The sequence below is a fragment of the Phyllostomus hastatus genome, unplaced genomic scaffold (genome assembly GCF_019186645.2).
Source record: "Phyllostomus hastatus isolate PE091 unplaced genomic scaffold, TTU_PhHast_1.1 phas_scaffold_60, whole genome shotgun sequence".
Taxonomy (NCBI): Eukaryota; Metazoa; Chordata; class Mammalia; order Chiroptera; family Phyllostomidae; genus Phyllostomus; species Phyllostomus hastatus.
Window position 1 is genome coordinate 14,901,260 of NW_025334038.1, and position 22,462 is coordinate 14,923,721.

General features: G+C 34.7%; 1 protein-coding gene across 6 annotated transcripts in view; it reads right to left on the reverse strand.

Moving 5' to 3' along the window:
* The window catches only part of WDR33 (WD repeat domain 33), a 95,180-nt gene that overhangs the window by 25,246 nt on the left and 47,472 nt on the right, over positions 1 to 22,462 (reverse strand). Inside the window, exon 8 of one of the 6 annotated variants that reach the window (XM_045826051.1) lies at positions 9,761 to 9,820. The exons of 4 other annotated variants lie outside the window; for them this stretch is intronic. In XM_045826051.1, the coding sequence (XP_045682007.1) occupies positions 9,780 to 9,820 (41 nt within the window). In that variant the 3' untranslated portion in view covers positions 9,761 to 9,779. Of the gene's footprint in view, positions 1 to 9,760; positions 9,821 to 10,569; positions 10,933 to 22,462 lie in introns of those variants that run through there. One more of the 6 variants, XM_045826049.1, reaches the window with a different exon arrangement.

Consider the following 22,462-nt stretch of genomic DNA (forward strand, 5'->3'; position numbering starts at 1 on the left):
TGCATCAAATCCTCTCTTTCCATGCCAGTTTCTATGAAGTATTAGGTGGCAAGGAGGAAGGATATAAAAGAATAGGAAAACAGGAAGTAGAGAAGAAGAAAGAGATGGTTCTAGAGGCAAGGAAAGAGAATTTGCACTAAATCAGAAGGGGAGTAATTCACATTTCAAACAAGCATGGACCTACCTAAAGACAACACCCCATGCTGGCAAGCATGTAGGGAGATAGCAACTATCTGGAGCATGAAAAAAGTACATATCCTGCAACCCTGTAACACCATCTCAGAATTTATCATAAGAAAATATATATATCCAAAAACACTTATCTACCAGATGTGCACGGATACAGTTCATTTTTAAAATGCCCTTGGGTAGGCAATAAATACAAGGTAAATTTCAGCATGGCATATGTGCCCAATAGAATATGATGCACCTATTAGAAATGATACTATAGATAATTTAATGATATTAAAGCATTCATGAAACTAAGTTTAAAAACCCAAACAAAAAACACCAGTGCATATAGTATTTCTGTTTTTACATTTTCTACAATGAATGTAAATTATTTTGTAGTGGGAATCTGAAGGTGGAAGGGGAAGACAGCTTTGGTTGTTCCTTTGATTTTTTTATTAAAACAAAAATTGAGGATGAACAAATTAAATAAAAATACAATTTAGTCCTCCAGCCTACTCCTTGCCTTAAAAACTTTTATGGCTGGCATAGCTCAGTGGATTGAGCGCGGGCTGCGAACCAAAGTGATGCAGGTTCGATTCCCAGTCAGGGTACATGCCTGGGTTGCAGGCCATGACCCCCAGCAACTGCACATTGATGTTTCTCTCTCTCTCTCTCTTTCTCCTTCCCTTCCCTCTCTAAAAAATAAATAAAATCTTTAAAAAATATATAATGAGTCTGTTAGGAATCTAAACAAAAAAACAAAAAACAAAAAGAAAAAAACACTTTTAATGTTACTAGTGATTTGATCCTAAATTTTAAAACTTTAAAATTGGAAGATCATCATCTAAAACTAAATATTATATGTAGATATGTATGTATTTTAACCACATTTGAGTGGGAAAAGCATGAGAAAGCATTTTTAAAATGTGATACTCTATGCAAAAAAGTTTATATTCTTAGCACCCATCTCTACCTTCACCTTCTCTGGGACACCTTCATTACATAAAGTTTGTTTAGTTTAAACAAATATGTGCAAAAACATAAAACCATCAAGCCATAATAAGGAACAAAATATTTTTTAACTGCTTTAATTTTGTTTCCTAAAGTTTTCTAAAATGTATATAAGTAAAATTGAAGTGATGAACCCATCTATCCTTTTCTGTTAATGAATTTAACCATATCCATATATATCATTAATATTAATAAAATTGATACTGATTCTTTGATACTATTTTTTAAAGAATATTTCATTTGTTTTTAGAGAGGAGAAGGAGGGAGAGAGAAAAAGAAAAACAACAATGTGTGGTTGCCTCCCACACAACCCCCACTGGGGGCCCAGCCTGCAACCCAGGCATGTGCCCTGACTGGGAATTGAACCAGCAACCCTTTGGTTGACAGGCTAGCACTCAATCCACTGAGCAACACCAGCCAGGGCACGATACTATTTTTTAAAAGATTTTATTTTTAGAGAGGGGAAGGGAGGGAGAATGAGAGGGAGAGAAACATCGATGTGTCAATGTGTGAGAGAAATATCAATTGGTTGCCTCTCACACGCCCCCAATTAAGGACTTGACCTGCAACCCAGGCATTTGCCTTCACTGGGAATCTAACTGGCAACTTTTAAGTTTGCAGGCCAGCACTCAATCCATTGAGCCACACCAGCCAGGGCTGGTTCTTTGACAGTATTTTATTAGTCACTGTCTTTAATAAAAATGCTACTACTAGCAAATGTATGTATTTCTTACTTAGCATGTATTTGAATAGTACTTACTATTCAAAGCAAAGTACAGATAAGTTAAATAACTTGCCCCCACACAGCTGTTATGTGGCAGAGCAAATCTGAATGCAAGGAGCTGGCCAAGCCACTGCTCTCAACATCTATTCCATACTGCCTTATTAGATGTGAAAAGGTTAGTCTAAGAGTTACAGGAGGAAGGAAATAATATACACATCTTATTTGCTTTCATAATGCATAAAAACTCACTGAAGGGTAGTACATAGCAGGATAGAAGGGGGTCTATCCAAGACTACAATATTTTATTTTTGAGCAATGAACCTTATCTACTTTTTTTGTTTAATATTTTATTTATCTATTTTTAGAGAGGGAAGGGAGGGAGAAAAAGAGAGAGAGAGAAACATCAATGTGCAGTTGCTGGGGGTCATGGCCTGCAACCCAGGAACGTGCCCCTGACTGGGAATCAAGCCTCCAACACTTTGGTTCGCAGCCCGCGCTCAATCCACTGAGCTACGCTAGCCAGGGGAACTTTATCTACTTTTTAAAAAATGTTTTCAAATGTTTGATTTTAGAGGAAGCCGGGGGAGGGGGGGGAGAGAGGAAGGGAGGGAGGTAAATGGATGTGAGAGAGAAACATCAATCAGTTGCCTCCCATATAAACCCTAACCGAGGATGGAACCCACAACCTACGTCTGTGCCCTGATCAGGAACTGAACTCCCGACCTTTTGGTGAACAGGACAATGCTCAAACAAAATAAGCCACACCAACCAGGGGCATGTTATCTAATTTTCAAAAAATTTAATACAAATAGTATCTAAGAAAATATGTGCAGCATGCTAACATTTGTGACTTCAAAAAAGATAACACTCACAGAGCAAATACACACATTTGCTCAAAAGGCATAAAATGTGCCTTAAAGAAGTACACAAGGATCTAACAATATTAACTGCCTCCAAGACGGGAAACTGAGTAGTGGAGGGAAAAGGGTAAGGTGTCTCCATTGTATTATTGTTTGATATTTTTAAAATATTGAAACATGTAAATCAGGGGTCCCCAACATCTGAGCCAGACTGCTCCTATCCAGGCGTGCTAAGAAACAGGCACATAGGAGGTGAGCTTGAATGTAATGTGCTTGAATCATCATCCCCAAACTATCCCCCCCTACCACCAGCCCTGTTTCCATGGAAAACTGTCTTCCATGAAACTGGTCCATGGTGCCAAAAATGTTTGAGACCACTGATGCAAATCATCTATTAAGAAAAAAAAATCAATTAAAAAAATTGAATTTACTAAATAACAGTGGGTTAATTGCCTTTGGAAAGTAGGTATTAAATCTTTACAGGTAGCATACATTTTTTAAAAATATTTTATTTGTTTTTAGAGAGAGGGGAAGAGAAAAAAAAAGGAGAGAAAAACATCAATGTTTGGTTGCCTCTTGCACGCCCCACAAGGAACCTGGCCCTCAACCCAGGCATGTGCCCTGGCTGGGAATTGAACCACAGACCCTTTGGTTTGCAGACCAGCACTCAATCCACTGAACCACACCAGCTGGGTCTATTTTTAAATTTTTTTTTTAAAAAATGAAAAATAGGCTGAATGAACCTAGAGGGTATTATGCTAATAGAAATGTCAGACAGAAAAAAAAATACTATATATCATTTCACGTATACATAACCTAAAAAACAAAATAAACGAACAAACAAAACAGAAACATACAGAGAACTGATGATTGCTAAATTGGGGAAAGGTGAGGAATGGGCAAAAAAAGGTGAAGAGATTAAGTAGTGCAAATTGCCAGTTACAAAAGTCATCATGAGGACACAAAGTAGACCACAGGGAGTAACAGAATGACTGATATTTGAATAACTATGTATGATGCCGGATGGGTACTAGACTTATTAGGGCGGTTACTTCATAAGGTATACAAATGTCTGACCACTATGCTGTACCTGAAACTAATGTATGTAAACTGTTATTAAAAATAAAAAAATAAAAGATTGAATAGAGAAAAAAAATAGATTAAGAAAGCACAGAAGCAAATTGATATACAACTGCTTCCTTCTTCAGAGAAAAGTTATTGAATTCCCAATGAAGTGACAAAAACTATTTGAAATGATAAAATTATACCTTGTCATGTCACCATCAGTATATTTATATCCAGAAGAATCAGACTAGTAAAAACTTATCCTAAGGAAATAATTTTAAAGGACTTAAAAAAATTTTATATTTAAAATATAGTATTTGAAGCCTATCAATTAATTGTGAAAAACTATAAAAAGTTTTGGAAACAGAATGATTGAACTGTACCATAGCCAAATAAGCATACAACTATAAAGATGAAGATTCTGAGAATAACAACAAAAAATACTCAGTAAGTGATCTTTTAAAAAGCAAAACAAAATAATACATACACAAACTATGCATATGGTATAAGGACAATTAAAATGTTCATGTATAATTATGAAAATGGAGGTATAGATGAGGAAAAAATGGAATTTATACTGGGATAGTAGAACTAAAGGTAAAGTTTGCCTATTCACATTTCCTCTGTTATATTGTGGTTTTAACCACAAGCAACATGAGTTACGTTTTTTGTGTGTGTAAACTTTTTGATGTGATTTTATTTTTATTTTAAGATTTTATTTATTTTTAGAGACAGGGGAAGGGAAAAAGAAAGAGAGAGAGAGAAACATCAATGTGTGGTTGCCTCTCAAGTGCCCCTATGGGGACCTGGCCCGCAACCCAGGCATGGGCCCTGATTAGGAATCAAACCAGTGACCCTTTAGTTCACAGGCCAGCGCTCAATCCACTGAGCCACACCAGCCAAGGCCTGATAAAATTTTTAAATGAGGGGAAAAACAACCCACTACTGAATGCAAGTTACTTTGGTAGGTAATATTTTCCTTTATCAAATTAGCAAAAAATTAAATTTAGTGACACCCAGTGTTAATACAGAGTAACAGGCCCTTTCATCCACAAATTAATCCAACTGTTTGGGGAAGTCATTTGGCCAAATCTACCAAAAATGTTAAATGCTACATAGTCTTTCATTCTGTAATCCCTCTCTTAGGAATTTACCCTACATCTGTAGCTATAAAAAGACACCAAGATTAATGTTAAAAGAAATTTACTACACCTTGTTTGAATCCCAAGACTGGAAACAACCTGAAGATAAACCTATGAAAGGTGATTTAGGAAAATTTAGTTATGTCCCTATACTGAATTCAATACAGCTGTTAAAAACTATAGCCCTGGCCAGGTGGTTCGGTTGGTTGGAAAGCCGTCCCCGTGCACCAAAAGGTTGCATGTTCAGTTCCCACTTAGGGCACATACCTAGGTTGCAAGTTCAATCCCTGATCTGACTGTGTATAGGAAGCAACTGATCAAAGTTTACATTTCTTTCTTTCTCTCTTCTTCTCCCTCCCCACTCTCTCCCCCTGCATCTCTAAAACCAATAAGCAACTCCTCAGGTGAGAATTTTTAAAAAACTGAGGCAGAAAGAGGAAATTTTGGGGGTTACAAAAGTGTTCTATACCTTGATTATGGTGGTGGTCACAAAAATGAAGCAGAGGAAAGGGACTTTTTGGAAGGAATGAAAAGTTATATATTCAATTATGGTATATATAGCTATAGGTAAATTACACCTCAATAACTGACTTTTTTAAATTTTTAAAAAAGATTTTATTTTTATAGACAGAGGGGAAGGGAGGGAGAGAAACATCAATGTGTGGTTGCCTCTCAAGTGCCCCTACTGGGGACCTGGCCCACAACCCCGGCATGGATCCTAACTAGGAATCAAACCAGTGACTCTTTAGTTCACAGGCCAGCGCTCAATCCACTGAGCCACACCAGCCAGGGCCAATAACTGACTTTTAAAAATTATAAGAAAGCAAGGCATAATTTAGTTCCATTTGTAAAAAAGAAAGCTTAAGCTGGTAGTAAGTTTTTTAGAGAGAAGAAATACTATGGGACTAAGAAGGTATGTATTCTTCTGCACTATTTGAAGTTTTCTTTACTTGAAGTTTCTAACATGTGTTTTTATTATTTGATGGAAACTGTCTTTGATTTTCCTCTATTCAAAACTCATGTGAATGACTGATATCAATTAACACCTTCATCTTCTAATACAGAACCAACCAGTGTGTGTGATCCCACGAAGATATGCTTCAGAGTCTCAGTGGGATGCATTTTATCACTGGTAACTCTCAGACTCAAATTAAGGCTGAATTAAGTAAGTTTCAAAAATATCATGGGTTTTGTGATCTGGGATGCCATATATGAAAAATTAAATGTACACAAATTATCTCATAAAGTGCTAAACACATAGCAACTTCAACCATTAACCCTAAAGAATGACTGACTCTACATTAACTTTTGTCATTTCAAAGGTCTGGAATTTGAGGATAAAAATCTTTGTTGATACCCACACATGGAAATTCCAAGAATGTAATATTTGTCATCCTGAAGCAATTTATACAGATCTAATGAAAACTTCATTCAAGTAACAACTTGTTTTATGGCCTAGTGACCTAGATATTTTAATATTAAAATATTAAGATATTTTAATATTAATAATAATAGATATTTTAATATTAAAATATCTTGCCAATCTTGATCAAGATTTTCAGACTAAAAACTTTAGGACTAAAAACTTTTTCAAGTATTTTTAAAAGTAGCATCTAATTCAATTTTTCAGAATCAAGCTTATAAAAAACATAAAGACAAAACTCTCAACACCCCCAAACCTGCTCCAGATCACATCTTTAAAAGTCTACCACAGGCACAGGATTATAATCCTGTAGGGGACTGAGAGCAGTCTACAGGTTCACTAGTAGACACATGCACTCCTCAGTAGGATGGCAGAGCTTTAAAGAAACCAGGGATGTAGGCACATATTTCCCAAGTAGACTTCTGGACCCTTGGGAAAGATCACAGTATTTTATCTGTACTTGACCGCAATTAGAAATGGAGGATGTGCTTGAAAAAATATTTCAGTATTGAGGCTTGGAGTTTCAACTGCCAAATTCTAAAATTAACAGATTCTAGTTGCAAATCACTAAAAACCAAGATTGTCATACTACATCAATATGAGGAATTTCTTTTGAATACTTAAGAATTTAACATGCACTGCCCAATATAGTAGCTATTAGCCACATGTGGCTATTTGTTTAAATTCAAATTAAAATTACGTTCCTCAGTCATACTAGTGATATTTCACAGTTCAAAAGCCGTATGTGACTAGTGGCTAGCATATCAGAAAGCACAGATGTAGACTATTCCATCAAAAAGCCCTACTGGACAAGATTGATTTAAACTATAGTTAGCCTCTGTAAAGTTTCTCCTTAAATCTCATAACCATATTCACTATTTCAGTTATACAATAAACAGGAATAACCAAAAAAAATTATCTTCAGTTGATACTAGAGGTAGGGAAGACCTGCAAATTTGTCCTGCCCTGTAATTTTGACATAAGAGAAAACTGATGCCTAGAAGGATTAAGCCAGTGGCTAGAGGTGACCCAGATTTCCTTCCTCCCATTCCAATCTTCCCTTAACCTCACTAAATATAACATATCCAAATAAAGTGGCAGAATAGGTCCTTTTGTTTCACTTATCAATTTTCACTTTCTCAAGTAGAATTGAGGAGGCTGTGAAGACAAACTTGTGCATACCTTTTCATTTCTCAGAACTGTAAGAAAAAATTTGGGGTAAAATGTAAAAATACATAATGAAGTACTTCTTTTAACCACCCAAGAAGAAATCAGATTGATTCTGTAAACCAGGGTCTTGTGAAAAATAAAGGAATCTAGCAACCATGACCTAACTCCATGCAAAGAATTCCAAATTAATGTAACCATAGTGGGTTACTTTTAGAGGTTAAACCTTGAAGGCAATGAATTTTGCATATTTTCTTAGCTAAACATTCTGTCAGGGCCCTAGAGAAATTAAAAGTGACAGAATTAGCATTTCCTGAAGATGGGTGGCATTGCTTTGTGGATTAACCTGTATCTGACACAACCCAATTAATTACTTCATAATTACTTGCGGAAAAGCAATTATTAATTGTATATTATAATTTATACCAATGGGACATAAACAGTAATTTACTGATTCCACTTGATCATTTTTTCACTCATTAATTTAAAACAAGTGTGCATCACATTTACTGGGCTCCTAATATGGGTGCTCAATCTCTAAAATGTGATTAAACGAAATAAGGATTGAACATGGGAGTATTTGTAGAATTACACAGTCCAGTTATAATAACTTTTAAGCAAATTAACACAGCATAAAAAAGTTTTCTGAATAAAGACTGAAATTAAGCTAATAAAACAATTAATGCAGGTTTTGGAGAGAACTTTCTCCGCCAAGTAAAAACAACAACAAAAAAATCTTTAAAAAAATGTTGCATAATTATGTCAGAAATAGCAAGATGCAGAATATATTTAAAAATGCTTTAAACTAATAAAAAATACTTAATTTTTTAAAGGAGATCCTAAAAATACAGACTCCTTAATAAACCCAAAAATTCTAAGAATAACAGGATAGATGGGTTAGTTCTTAGCTATTTGGTGAACAGTTCTGGACTTACTTTGTAGAAAGTAGAGCATTCCTTGTTATTTCCTTTCAGGACCATAAAAGTGTAGTGCAATGAAGGACAGAAGCCATTAAGGAAAGGACTGTTTTTGAACGTTTCCGTTACAGGAGGAGGCTGCCTGGCTTCTGTGAAATTGTACATAAACTTTGTTTTTCGAGAACCTCATCTCTCCTACACAGCCTTCAGTATATCCTATGGGACCTATCATCCCATGCAGGTACTAGTGAACAGCCCTGCCTTAAGACAATTCATTTGACCCCAAGGCTGGGTGAACAGTCTGAAAACCAACATAGAGAGTTTTATTTGAAGGTCAGAAATCGTGTCCATTTTTGCGTTTTATTTTTCCTGGATCAGACCATCATATAAACAAGTCTTAAGGAAAATTTCTTTTACACATAAATTACAAAAAGCACCAATATTTTCTAATACAGGAAGAAAAAAAAGCTAACAAAGAATTCAAATACTATCTTACACAATATTAACAGTTGAAGAACTGTTATTCAAGAAAATGTGTCAAACATTAACAACAAACTCAAGCTACTTCCAGCTGCAGAACATAAAATGTAACAGATCAGTTTAAGGCAAAGGGTATGGGTAGTCATGGTCCAGAGCCAGACACTTTGACAGCTCAGGGAACTCAAGAATTTAAAAAATTAAGGAGCATAAGTAACGTGTATGCTGGTGAATGAATGCAATTTATTAGCACTTTTATCTTCCTTTTTGTAAAATGATTTTAAACTTGACCCAACAGTCAACATCAACTGGAAGTGATTGCTATTAGTAACTCTGCCATCTAGAAAGTTACATTAATAAAATCTGTAAAATTAAATGGAAAGTCAGTTCTGGAAAGAGTACACCTCTAGGCAGTGTTTTCACAAAGCATGTTCTAATAAACAACAGTGCACAGAATCATGGGTTCTGTGGTCAAATAATTTGGAAATGCTGAATTTTAAAAAATGACATGTTTCTTTCCATGTCTGAGAACCCCTTCAGTGCTTTCCATATGTATCACTGGGAAACGGTAAAGGATTGGCAGATTTTTACATTACAAGTTCCTTCACTCTATGGTGCCGATGAAAAGATTGTATTACCATGTGTGCAAATTATAATTTTTTTAAATAATGTTTCATTTCACCCTGGCCCATGTGGTTCAGTGGATTGAACACCAGCCCGTGGACTGAAAGGTTGCTGGTTCGATTCCCAATCAGGGCACAGGCATGGATTGCAGGCTGGGTCCCCAGCTGGGGGCATGAGAGAGGCGACCAATGGATTGTCTCACACACCAATGTTTCTCTCCCTCTCTTTCTCCTTCCCCCCTAAAAATAAGTAAGTAAAATTAAAAATAAAAATAATGTTACATTTTATAAACGGTGGAAATTTCCTAAAATGTTAAATTCTATGTTACCTCTAGAGTTTTGGCTACACCACAACATTCCTAACCTTGTCATTAATGACTCCAGATGGTGAGGATAACTCAGAACTATCTTCCAAAAGTTTAAGTGTTCATACTCTTTGATCCTCCAACTTTATTTTTAGGAGACTATTCTAAAGGAAAATTTACATGAGTGGTAACAACTATAAAGGAACAAGCTTAGTGCACAACTGTGTCTTAGCAAAAATCTCTTGCAAATCCTAAATGTCTATTAATGAGAAAGCTAAATAAGTTATGGTAGCCATTTGCTATACACAGAATGTTAAAGCAGTAACCTAAAAAAGACTCGGAAAGATGACCCTGATATACCGTGTCATAACAGAAGCAAACAGCAAAAGAAATTTGTAGTATAACTCTATTGCGTGTATTTTCTTTAAAAAAATATTTTTGTATATGCGTAAGAATTGTGGAAACATGTACACCAAACTAATAACAAAATTGTGATAACCTCTTCATGTGAGAAAGTGAAAGACACCGACTTTTTACTTCTAATTGTTATAACTTTTTATATTAACTTTGTAAAAGGCAAAAAAAATCTTGAGGGAACAATTTCAACATTAATCCCACCCAATTCTTCCCTTACTCCCCCCACCCCATTCCCCCCACACTGTTGCACCATACATCTCTGCCTTTCATATGGCACGTAGTGGAAATGTGTAAATCCAGACCATACAATTCTCTTCAAATCTTACTTCCATGTGATACACAGAACATACTTGACGCCCTGCGTGGCTGATGAAAAAAAATGCATCTTAATGTTGCATTTGGTCTTCAGTTTGCTTGATTAGGGAATGGTGCTGCTAGTAAAGCCAAGGTTTAAGTGATATCCCCATACAGGTCATTAATTGATAATGCAGTCAGCCCTTTTTATTCATCATCTGTCCTCTTCCTGGTGATAGGACAAGGTGTAAAAAGATCAAAGTAAATCCATTTCAACTAGTGGAAACACTTCTTAAAAGATGAATACTGATAGTAGGCTTGTCTGATGGTTGTATTCTGAAGAACACATTTGTGTAAGTGTATGACCACATTGTATACATTTCTTCAAAATCACTAACTTATGACCTCAACATTTCCCAAAACAAGAATATTGGTCAGCAAGGCACCTGCAGCAACACTGCCAAACTCTGCTCTGCCGGCAGGTGTGTATATCAGGATGTGAGGGACCATGAGGCTCTCAGTTTCTTGGCTTTAACTCTCATCTTCAGCCTTCACACTGAATACAAATAAAAGTAATGTGGCAGTGTGAAGGGTTCTGAACCTGAACTGTGTTTCTAGAATGGTTGTTCTTTCACTACTCATTTTCTGAAAAGGCAACAATAAAAGTAGGCAATCAAAGAATAAAGAAAAATAGAACAAATGACTTACAATATGACCACAGTGCTAGTTACATAAATATCTGTAACAACACAGTATTTAATTTTGATCCAACTTAAAATGTCTGTTAAAATGCCCAAATCAACAATCCACACAACAAAAATGTATCATTTTTAGCTTTTATATTTTTCAAGATAATGTAAATCTAGTAAAGGTAGCAATGAAAAGAATATTCTGCTATAAATTTAGAGAATAATTCAGTATATCTTATACACATCAGGTATAGATATACCTAACTAGAACTCAAAAAAAAACAACAACAAAAAACAAACAAAGAAACAGCTAGTGGCTCTCAGGAAAGATTCCAATATATTATCTAATAAAAACAAAGAAGCAAGCAACCAAATAAAGGAAAGAACAGAGTTTTGGGAACAGTGCATGGGGATGGTGGGAGTGAAGTAGTACCTTAAGGTATTATACTATGGTTCTGAGATGACACTGGAAGTGAAGAGCATGTGGAGTTACATAGTTTTAAAAAGTGAAGCAGCACGAGGACTTACATAGTTTTAAAAATAAGCCATAGCTCCATTTTAATATAATATTATTTATTTAAATGTGGCTTATAATACAATTAGTTTTATTCTTAGATTTATTTTAAACCTAAGAATCACCACTGAAAAAAGGATAATTATATATGATACCCCATCCCAACACTACTAGTAAATAACTTCCTCTTAAGTAAACCATTTATAATACCCTTCCTATCAATTCCAGCCCCCTCTTAACTACATTAACTTAAATTGATACTTTCATTACTCCTCCAGACTTTTCAGATATTTCCCCGCATCAGATTACAGACTCAACCAACAAACACTTACTTTAGGCCTGCAACATGAGTAGTGCTCCTATGTCCTTCTGGGACCCTCACAACAACCCTGTGAGGTAGGTATCATTAGCCCATGTTACAGAGGAGGAAACACAAACTGAGGAAGACTGACTTGCCCAGTGGCAGAGCTCAGATTCAAAGCCAGACCAGCTAACTCTCAGATGAGTAATGTTTAAACTTGGCCAGAGGAAAAACAAAGACTGCCCCAAGTAAAAACTATGACTGTTCTAGAATTTTGGAGCAGATGGGGAAGAGTTTCAACAATATTAATAAGTCATTGTAAACAAAAATTACACTATATTCAGCTATCACAAAACTTTAAAGATAACAATACACAAACTATAATTTACCCCACCCTTTTTATAGAAAAAAAAATGACATTACAAACAGACCTACACTCATGATTGATCCTGAAAAGAAATAGTAAACTGGTACTATTCTACATAAATCCTTCTGGTGAATGGATAGTTATAAAAAAGACATTAATAAAAACCTAGTGGTTATAGTAAATAATAATAAAAGTAAATTTTATGGAGATTACAAAAGTGGATGGCTGCCCAGACAGATTTAGTTTCAAAATACAAAATCTTTTCCAAGCACTCTAACAAGAGAAATGTACCACAAACCTATATGCCTACATTATACAAAGATACATTCTGGAATCTACATATAATTTAGTCACAGATAAAAATGATTATGTAGTGCCCTGACTGGAAGTGGCTCAGTTGGCTGGGAAAAGTTGTTGGTTCAATTCTCAGTCAGGGAACATGCCTGGGCTGCAGGTTCAGTCCCTGGTTGGGGCGTGTTCAAGAGGTGACTGATAGATGTTTCTTTCTCACATAGATGTTTTTCTCCCTTTTTCCCTCCCTTTCCCTCTCTCTAAAAATAAATAAAATCTTTTTCTTTTTTTAAAGAAACTGCTGTAATTATTTTTTTTTAAATGGCCACATAGTTAAGTTCCCTACCAATCCTGAAAACTGTGGTAACTTTGGAATACTTCTCCCATGCAAAAATATGTACTGTACTTAGTAAATAAAATCTAAATGACAGAATACTTAAAAATTAACATGAATATATTTTTCTGTGTGGAATGGCCTTTAAGAGAAAAACCTTATTCTGAAAAGTTATCATCCTTAGTTTGGTCCAAATCAACAATAGTCTAGTGCTACTGCTGCTCCATCAATAAGCAGCAAGATGTATCAAGTTATGCAATCTATGTCCTTTCTTAAAGATATTCTAGATTCTCAAAAACATGCAAAGCTATATGATGAAGTTATGAAGATGTAAGTAACAAAACACTTATGTATGATTACACTTATTTCTACATAAAAGTTCTACAGCAGAACCAGTAGTACCACATGATATGTCTAATGGAGCTAGACATTTTGAATTCTCTCTCCATGTGACTTTACCCAAATGTGCTCTAGACTTTTAGTAAGTACTCACAGTTAAGTCTTAACTACAAACCCAACTTTTCTAAGTTTTAAAACTTAGTTTTTACAAAATGATAAAAAGAATTATTAAGTATTATTCAGCATTAAGGAGGATACCCATGATTTATTATTAAAGGTGAATACACAGTTGAAGAAGCCTGTCTTGAAGTTTACTAGGAAACAAATTTTGTTGTAAAAACCTCCATATTTTAAAGGTGTCTCCAGACTGGCATGAATAGATGCTCCAAAAATGTGACTTTGAAAAGTTACCATTTTTAAAGTCACAAAACTACAAAAACTACTTTATTAATCACAGATACTCTTCTATGTATTATAATACAATGCAGTGCTTACTATAAAAGATAAGTGAAATTAAGATACCATTAAAGTGATGCTTTTAAACCAAAAATCTGCAGCCAGCCACCACTTGTACTGCTCAAGAAGAAAGGAATGACTGAAACCCTCCTCCATACCCAAGGCCAGGCACCTAGCCTGGCACATAGCCCACAGCAATTTTATGAATAAATGAATAAATGCAAATTTCCCTTCAGTGATCTTTGGTAGAGAGTGGAGCTGTGAAAACATGGTCCTTTTGCCTCAGGTCAACCTGACAGTTCATAAGGAATTTTATAATTATGATTTTTAATTGTAAGGTATGTAACAGTTCATAAATCTTAAAAGCTTTTAAAATCCCTTTGATATTTACTGCTTTGTATTAATAGAAACATTACAGAAAATGAACAGTTTACTCCTCCCAGATGTATAAAAACTCCTGAAGCACTAAAAACTAATTTCTAGACACTAAATTTAGTGGAGTAAACCCTTTGGTCCCCCAAAAGGATTAATGCAGGAAAACTTAATCATCGTATTTCTTAAAATGAACATGTTCATATTTTACCCACTATTTCTAATCAGCTGAAAATTGGCTTGTGTGACATGCTTCCCAACTGCCCTGTTTTATAAAAGCAATTGTCAGTATTGTTGTAATGTGTTCCAGTAGCATGCCCAATACACTACTAAATGCTGAGCTTCCCAGCTGGTCCCTATATAGGATTTAAATGCTTTTAAGGAAGAAAAAAACAAACAAACAAACAAACAAAAAACAGGCTAGCCCCTGATCTCTGAGATTTAACTTGACAGTCACAGCTAAGTTTCATTATGACAAACTAATCTGACATTTACAGCTAAACTTTTACATTTCGCCCTCCTGTTGGACAACCTCACTGCCTCACTAAACACATCACATTGTCATTCTGAGACCATGCAGAATACAAAGACGAGGTCTCTACACAGTTCACCAAATACCAAACACTGCTTTTATGGTAAATTAGTGAACGCCTTCACTTCCTTGAACTTTCCACCATATTACCCCAAGCCCAAATCCTACAATACAGTCTTTATAACACCCCCTTTCTGAGACACACCATGGTTGCATATGATCTGTGTAGTTTCCTGCAGTAAGTAATAAATCAAAATTGTTCAATAACAAGTGTGCTGCTGGTGGTCTTTGACAAGGGTACTGACACCTGTGAATACTAACTGTAGAATAAAAAAGACTAAATGTTTTACAAAATGGATTACAAAATTATTCCAGTACTGCACAGTTTCTTAATACACATCTCACAATTCATGGAGAGGCAGCTTTGGATGACTTTGGTATAAGATTTCTTCCATTTTTCATTTAAGGTCAAGACCATGCCAAAACATGTTGAAAAGTTCAGATAAAACAAAAACCATTCCTGATAATCACAGTGAAACTTCTTAAGGCGTAAAAGAAGTCTGTCTAGCCAAGTTCATTAGTAGACTAAGCAGGAGTTCAGTGGTCATTTCAACTGGAGGCGTGCTCAAGTGCCTGGGCTACACCAATGTTCCCAAAGATTTTAAAACAAAAACTTCAGGAAAATACCCAACAATAACAAAACTGAAGGTATAAGGAAAAGGTAGGAGAGGCTGTGTTTTTTCTTTTAAAAAGTAGTACATATCATAACTATTAGGAACTGTGAATAGATTAGCTGTAAGAAGAAAATGAAGCAAAATTTTCATTGGTACTCTTTGTAAGATTTTTTTTTATATGCAGTCTCCCACTTTATAGCTGAATGTTGTTTTTGTAAGTATTAATCACATTGAAGCATAGGTAAAAAAACAAAAACCAAGAATGCCAATTATTTAGACACAAGATTCTGTAACACAAACAAATCTACTATAAAGAACAAAATGACCGTTTTTTGTCAAAAAATATTTTAAAGTTATTCTGTTCATAATGATATGTTTAACACAAAAGCTAAAAACTGGAAGTCTTGAAATACCTGAGGGGAATAATTAAAAAGTCTCTCTCTGCCCCAAAGAAAAGGTAGAAATACCTTCTTAATTATCAACTGTAAAATTAGCTTTAGCCCTGCCTGGTGTGGCTCAGTAGATTGAGTGCTGCCTGCAAACCAAAAGGTTGCCAAGTTCAATTTCCAGTCAGGGCATATGCCTGGGTTGCGGGACAGGTCTCTGGTGTGGAGTGTGTGAGATGCAACCACACATTGATGTTTCTCTCCCTTTCTCCCTCCCTTCCCCTCTCTCTAAAAATAAAATTTTAAAAGATTATTAAAACAATAAAATAAAATCAGCTTAAAAAAAAAAAACTTTGAAAAAATCACCCATTACCTACCTTCCAAAGAAGACTTTAATGTAAAGAGGATGACGAAGAGGGTAAGTAAATGCCAGTTTCCCAACTGCATATTATGCCCATGGCATAATATCATGTAAATTTGGAGCTTTAGCCTGAGATCCCCAATATGAAGGTCATTAACTTCAAAAGCACATAATTTCCTAAGAATCTATATGTGCACAAGTCTGGCTTAGACACAAAACATTTTCACCACCAGTAAGTACTCTATCTTTGCAGCACAGAAAGTGTTGCATATGTTACAATATGATTTCCCTTGTTAGATAGGCATTACCACTATTATTCATTCATCATGAAAACTGGTCACTCAACAAGTAGAAATAACAAATTTAAGCTCATCTTCTGATGCCATCATGCATCAAAACCATTTCAGTATGTCAATGAGAACCAGTTTTCAAAAAATGTTTAAAAACTTATTTAGCCCTGACCAGTGTGGCTCATTTGGTTGGGCATCATCCTCAAAACTTAAGGTCTCCAGTTCAATTCCCAGTAAAAGCACATGCCTGGTTTGCAGGTTCGGTCCCTGGTCAGGGCACCTATAGGAGGAAAACAATCAACGTTTCTCTCCATTTCTTTCTCCCTCCCTTCTCCTCTCTCTAAAAATAAATAAATAAAATCTTTTAAAAACTATTTAAAGGTGAGATATATTATACCAAGTAATGTCTGTGTAACTTACAGTAGCAAAAGGAAGTTTGTGGTCACCCTAAGTCTATATGATGAATGAGGTATTAACAAATTATTTTAGGGAAAGGGGGGACTGAACATTCATGTGTTACATTTTATAGTAGGTTTATTTCCTTTCACCTGATTTTGTATTAGATTATCAAAAGTAATCCAATAAAAAGGCTGCCCCTTTCAAGTAATTCCAAACTCCTCCGTACATTTATAATTTTTTAAAGAAATGCAGATTTATTGCCTGGTGAATCTTAGTATGTGTTTAATTCAAATGTAATTCTAAAATAATGCTAAAGGAAAACCACAACGCTAACAAATCTCTTTATAGTCTAGACCTCATAACAGTGCCAACCCTTATCCTCTACATGAACTTACTTTCTGGCATGCCTCACCTAGGACTGAAACTTCCTCTAGCATACTAAGTCTTTCAAATACCTATCATTTCATGGGCTTTACTACCTAATATCATCCAGTTCCTAAATCAGAACTATGTCATTTTATTTCCTCACTGTGGGAAGACAACAGATGTGTTTATTTTTATTTTAAAGGTCTAAAATATAAAGGAAAAAAACTACAGTTAAAATGGTTAATTAAAAAATGTTATTTTACAGTAATTTAGTGATTTCTCTGATAGAATCTAATAAACCAAATAAAACACCTAAAAAACCTTAAAAAAGATTTTTATTTTAATAAACATCTTATTTTTACCCCCCAAAATCTTGATAATTTACATTTGCATGGCACATTAAAACATGAAATCTGTAAAACTAAAAATGTCCTCAAAAATCAGATTGATAATATACTTGAAAAAGATGTGAATGGTATAGTTTACATAAATTTCTGAAATCTAAATTAAATGATCTGATTTGACCATTACAAAAAATGTAAAATATTAGTAACACCAAACTTTTGAAGTATTTAACATTCAGGGCCTACAAAAAAGAACCTTGTGGTCATTGTACTATACGACCTCAAGAAAGAAGAAGGATTTAAGTTCAGAAATCATTGAATAGTGCTGATTAATTCCTACCATCTTTTTTAATATCAGCCTGTTTACTCTTAGAATCATATCATCAGTAGGGGCCATATCTGTTATATTCCTAGATAAGGATTTAGCTACCATCCTGCAATAAACTCCACCAAACACCTTGGGGACAGAAGAGTTTACACTTGGCTAGTCTGCTGTCAGCTGGCTAGTCTGATGAGATGGGAACAGAAGGTTTTCACAAGGCCTGAACAGATATTAGATGTCTGTATTAAATCTTGTCTGTTATGACAAAGAATATGTAGAATACACTTTTCCCAAGACTCCTGACAGTTGGTCACATTACTCATCAAAGATGGCAAAGAGAAATGACAGTGTACCAGAGCTATCACTAACTCATCGAACTTTATCACTAAATGAGGTAGAAATAAATTTTTATGATTAAATCTGATCAATAGGAAAAACATATTATTCCCCTAAAGAAAAAAAAAAATGCTGTCCTGATCCAAGAGCCTAGATACCAATGATCAGTCTGTGGCAGTGTGATAAACTATGAAGATTTGATTTTCAGTGCAATTGGCATTTTTGTTCATTGTGGTACTGGGCTAAATCACAAAACATGTTTGAAGAAATGAAAGAACTAGGAAACTGTTGGAAATGCTGTTTAAGGTATGAGACCATAACTTATGAATTTGTATCAACAAAAGAACCAAGCACAGTACCTTGACCACAGTGGGTAATCAAGGATTATTTGATTCAGCTAAAAATTAAGCTAGAAATGGAAAAAAAATACAATAAAGATTAAATCAAAAGAAAAAAATACTCTTTAAATGATTCCATGTAAGATCTTAAAAAGGCTAATTGTAAGTGCTGAATTTTTTACATGTGAAAATATTAGAAAACAATGACAACTTTGTTTAAACTGGTGGTCATATTTATGGACTACCTATAAATCAAAACCTGTACTACTATAGTAAGTAATGATAATGGCTGAAAACCATTTAAATGAAGAGAGTAAAATACATTAAAATAACCATTTTCATCCTTAAATAGGTAGAGGTACGGAAGCAGCTCTGAAATTATCTTTGAAAATGATATAACACTGAATTGCTCTCTAAGGCACCAGTTCAATGCTTCTCATGTATTAACCCATTTAATTCTCACAACTCTGTAAAGTCAAGACTACTTATTAACCCCCACTCTACAGATGAGAGCATATACACAGTAATATGACTTGCCTCCATGTCACAGGGCTGCTAAGGGCTAAACCTGTGACTAAAATTCACGTTCCAGAACCTGTGATTATAATATATGATACTATCTCTTAACATACTGACTTGTTGTGTAACTTTTAGTAGCAGGAAACTAGCCAGAAAAAAATAAAACATTTTTCCAAATACAGTGACAAATCAAAAAAAGGAAATTAAGACAGCCCTACTTACACAAGATAACAGAAACCATAAAACGGCAAAATAAATTTGGAGAACAGTATTACTTTCCTCCAAGTTTATTTTCTAAGGAAATTTAATGACAATTTCTAATGAAATTTAATGAAAATACCTTTGAAAGTCTAAATACCTTTGAAAGTCTAAACTACCAAATAAAGGCTTAGATGGGAAAGAGGCATGAAGAAATCCTTTGAGTATTGAAAACATTCTATATCTTGATCTGGAAGGGAGTTACAGCAGTGTGTAAATATGTAAAAAATTACCTCATACTGTACACTTGAGATTTGTACACTTCATATATATGTTTGTATATATAATTTAAAGCATGAATAAATATTTTAAAATATTTAGGTGGTTTTAAGACTACTTCAAATAACAGTAATAAATGATATAATGTCTCAACAAAAAAATTCTGGAGCAGAGTTGGCAGTATTTCCTCCTGGGATATATCCTATCTACTTAACCCTTTGTATACAATGTGTTGTTCACTTTCAGACTTTTGAGCCTTCCTTAAAACATGAAATCAAAACATTCCTCTGGAAAGGGACTGGCTTCCAGTCTTCCTAACAGCTGGGAAGCTAACCATGACACAACTTCAGCAAAACAAGCCTAACAGTGCTAATCTTTCTACAGAAACAAATTTCCATAATTAAATCCAAATAAGAAGTCCTACATCCTTCCCCATCCCTAAATACATTCAATCTGATTGTACTTTCATACAAAGTCTTTTAAATATTTGTAAATGACTCTTAAGTCTCTGTTAGCCAAACTGAGTATTAAACTTCCCTTTACTCTTCTAGTGATTTCCAGACCCTTTCCCATTCTAATCATCAATAATGAAATGCCACCATGAAGTTTAACATCACAGTATCTTCTTGAATCCTGACATCTGAAGAACTTGTAGTTTGAATCACCTGTAAATCTGCAAGGCAAGCGATCTTTAAGAAGTTAAAGATTTTTTTAAGAAGTTAAAAGGGACTGAGACCAAGAAAAGATCTGAATACTTGCCTCACAGGTAACAAACATCTAATGAAAACTTACTTTGGAAATGACCTTTCAATCATGCAGCAATAAAGCTATGATCCTCTACCCTGATCCACAGATTGGTTCAAAAGAATGCCTATGGTTTGTCTATAATAGCTTGTCCCCATCCACTAATTCTAAAGCAACCCTATTCCGAGTCACTGGTTCTCAAATGGAAGCCATAATGTCATTTAATGAACACTTTACTTGTAAAGATTTTTGTTCTCAGAGCCTGTGTATGTGCATGCGCACATCCACACACACTGCCATCCTTTAAAAAGTTTTATGTGCAGTGGTCATTATCAATGAAATTCATTTCAGAAAAGTAGAGGCTAATTAATCTTTATTAGAAAAAGCAGTCACTAGGCTTCACAGGACCACAAACTACTACTCAATTTTTTGATGACTCCTGGTATCACAGATTACTTTTATTTAATGCTACATAAAAATTTCCTGTTGGAGATTAAACTCTGGTATGGAGTTTCTAGAACTCACCTTTGCACTCCTTGGTTCTGCATTCATGATGATTTCCCTTAGTATTTCCTAACTGTTTTAATGTGGTAGAACACTTATAATTGTCATCTTTGACAAAACAAACCTGAAAACTGAGAAGGGACTCCCATCTTTGACAAGCAAAGGAAGATGGTGATGTTAAGTGTAGGGAATGCTCAAGATTCAACTTTGGAATCATTTAAAAAGGAGAAAAATATGTACATAGCCTGAAAAAAGCAACAACTCAATCACCTTTTAAGCTATGTACCCTATACTGTATCTCTACATAACATCAGTACTTTTGCCAGCAGAACTACAGACAAGGGGCATGTACCAGTTGGTGGGGAGTGTGGTGGCTATAATAAAGCAGGACACTGGGCTGTAGAGAAGCCTTTACCTACCCCTTGCTCAAAGACACCACAGCCCTTCTTCCTGGTGTTCCCTAGAGACCAAACACAATATGTAAAAACATTAGCAAATTAACACAGATATAATTCACTGTGCTAATCCAAATAACTAGCTATTCTAAAACCATGTAAAAGACAAAGTACTCTCAAAGAGAATTTTATTAGAATATATCCAAGGGGAAAAAACACAAAGAGGCCTCAACGGAATGACCTTGAGAGACTTAACAGTACATTGTGGAAAAATAAGACTATGTTATGAAACAATCTGTAAAAAAGAGTAAGTGATCTAGAAACTACCACTTCTTTTAAACAGAAATTCTTATTCTGGTCTACTTAAACTAAAGTGATCAGAAATCTATACATACTACTCAGAAATTCCTGAAATATGATTTAAATCAAACAATGGTTTTCTGGTATACATAACAAGGTGAGTAAAAGAACAAGTGAATGAAAAAAAAAAAAAGAGCATCTGTTATGGTACTTAACCACTGACAAATAACTATTTTTATGACACCATATTTTAATTATATATTTCTATTAAAGGACACACCTACTAACAAGTCAAAAGCCTATTATATATTTATCTAATTTTATCAACTCTTTCCAAATCTCTGAATTTTAACTGTAAAAACTATCAAAAATCTAATTAGCTGGGAAGCCCTACAATATAGCAGGGTAGCTAAATTATTTAAGTCTCATCCTTCAAAGTTAACTGAACAGAAAATTACAGTATATTTATAAACGCAAAGATTCAAAGGTTATGTCTGAAAACTTGCTGCCCACATTATGAATAAAAGCAATTTGTTACTGTCAAAAAACTGGAATCTTTACATACAGGAGTGTCTGGGAATCGTTCTCAACTCAGTTAAAACACTGAATATGATGGCAGCAACATGCAGCACTGCCATTCCAAGAAAGCCACCGATCTCTTTTCAACAAATTTTTTGCCATATTATGTGCAATGTTTAAAACAATCTTCAAGATAGAAATAACAAAGCCAAGTATAAAAATCTAAATTTCTGTAAAAATTTGAATGTAAATGAATAGGACCTTACTACACTAATTTCTTTCAGTAGTGTGCTTTAGAAGTAAATATTAAACCTTCCCCCTTTTATAATATACTCAGTTAGATAATTATTTACATAGGAAAACCTACAATGGTCCAGTCTTTTAAGAAAGCAGAGAG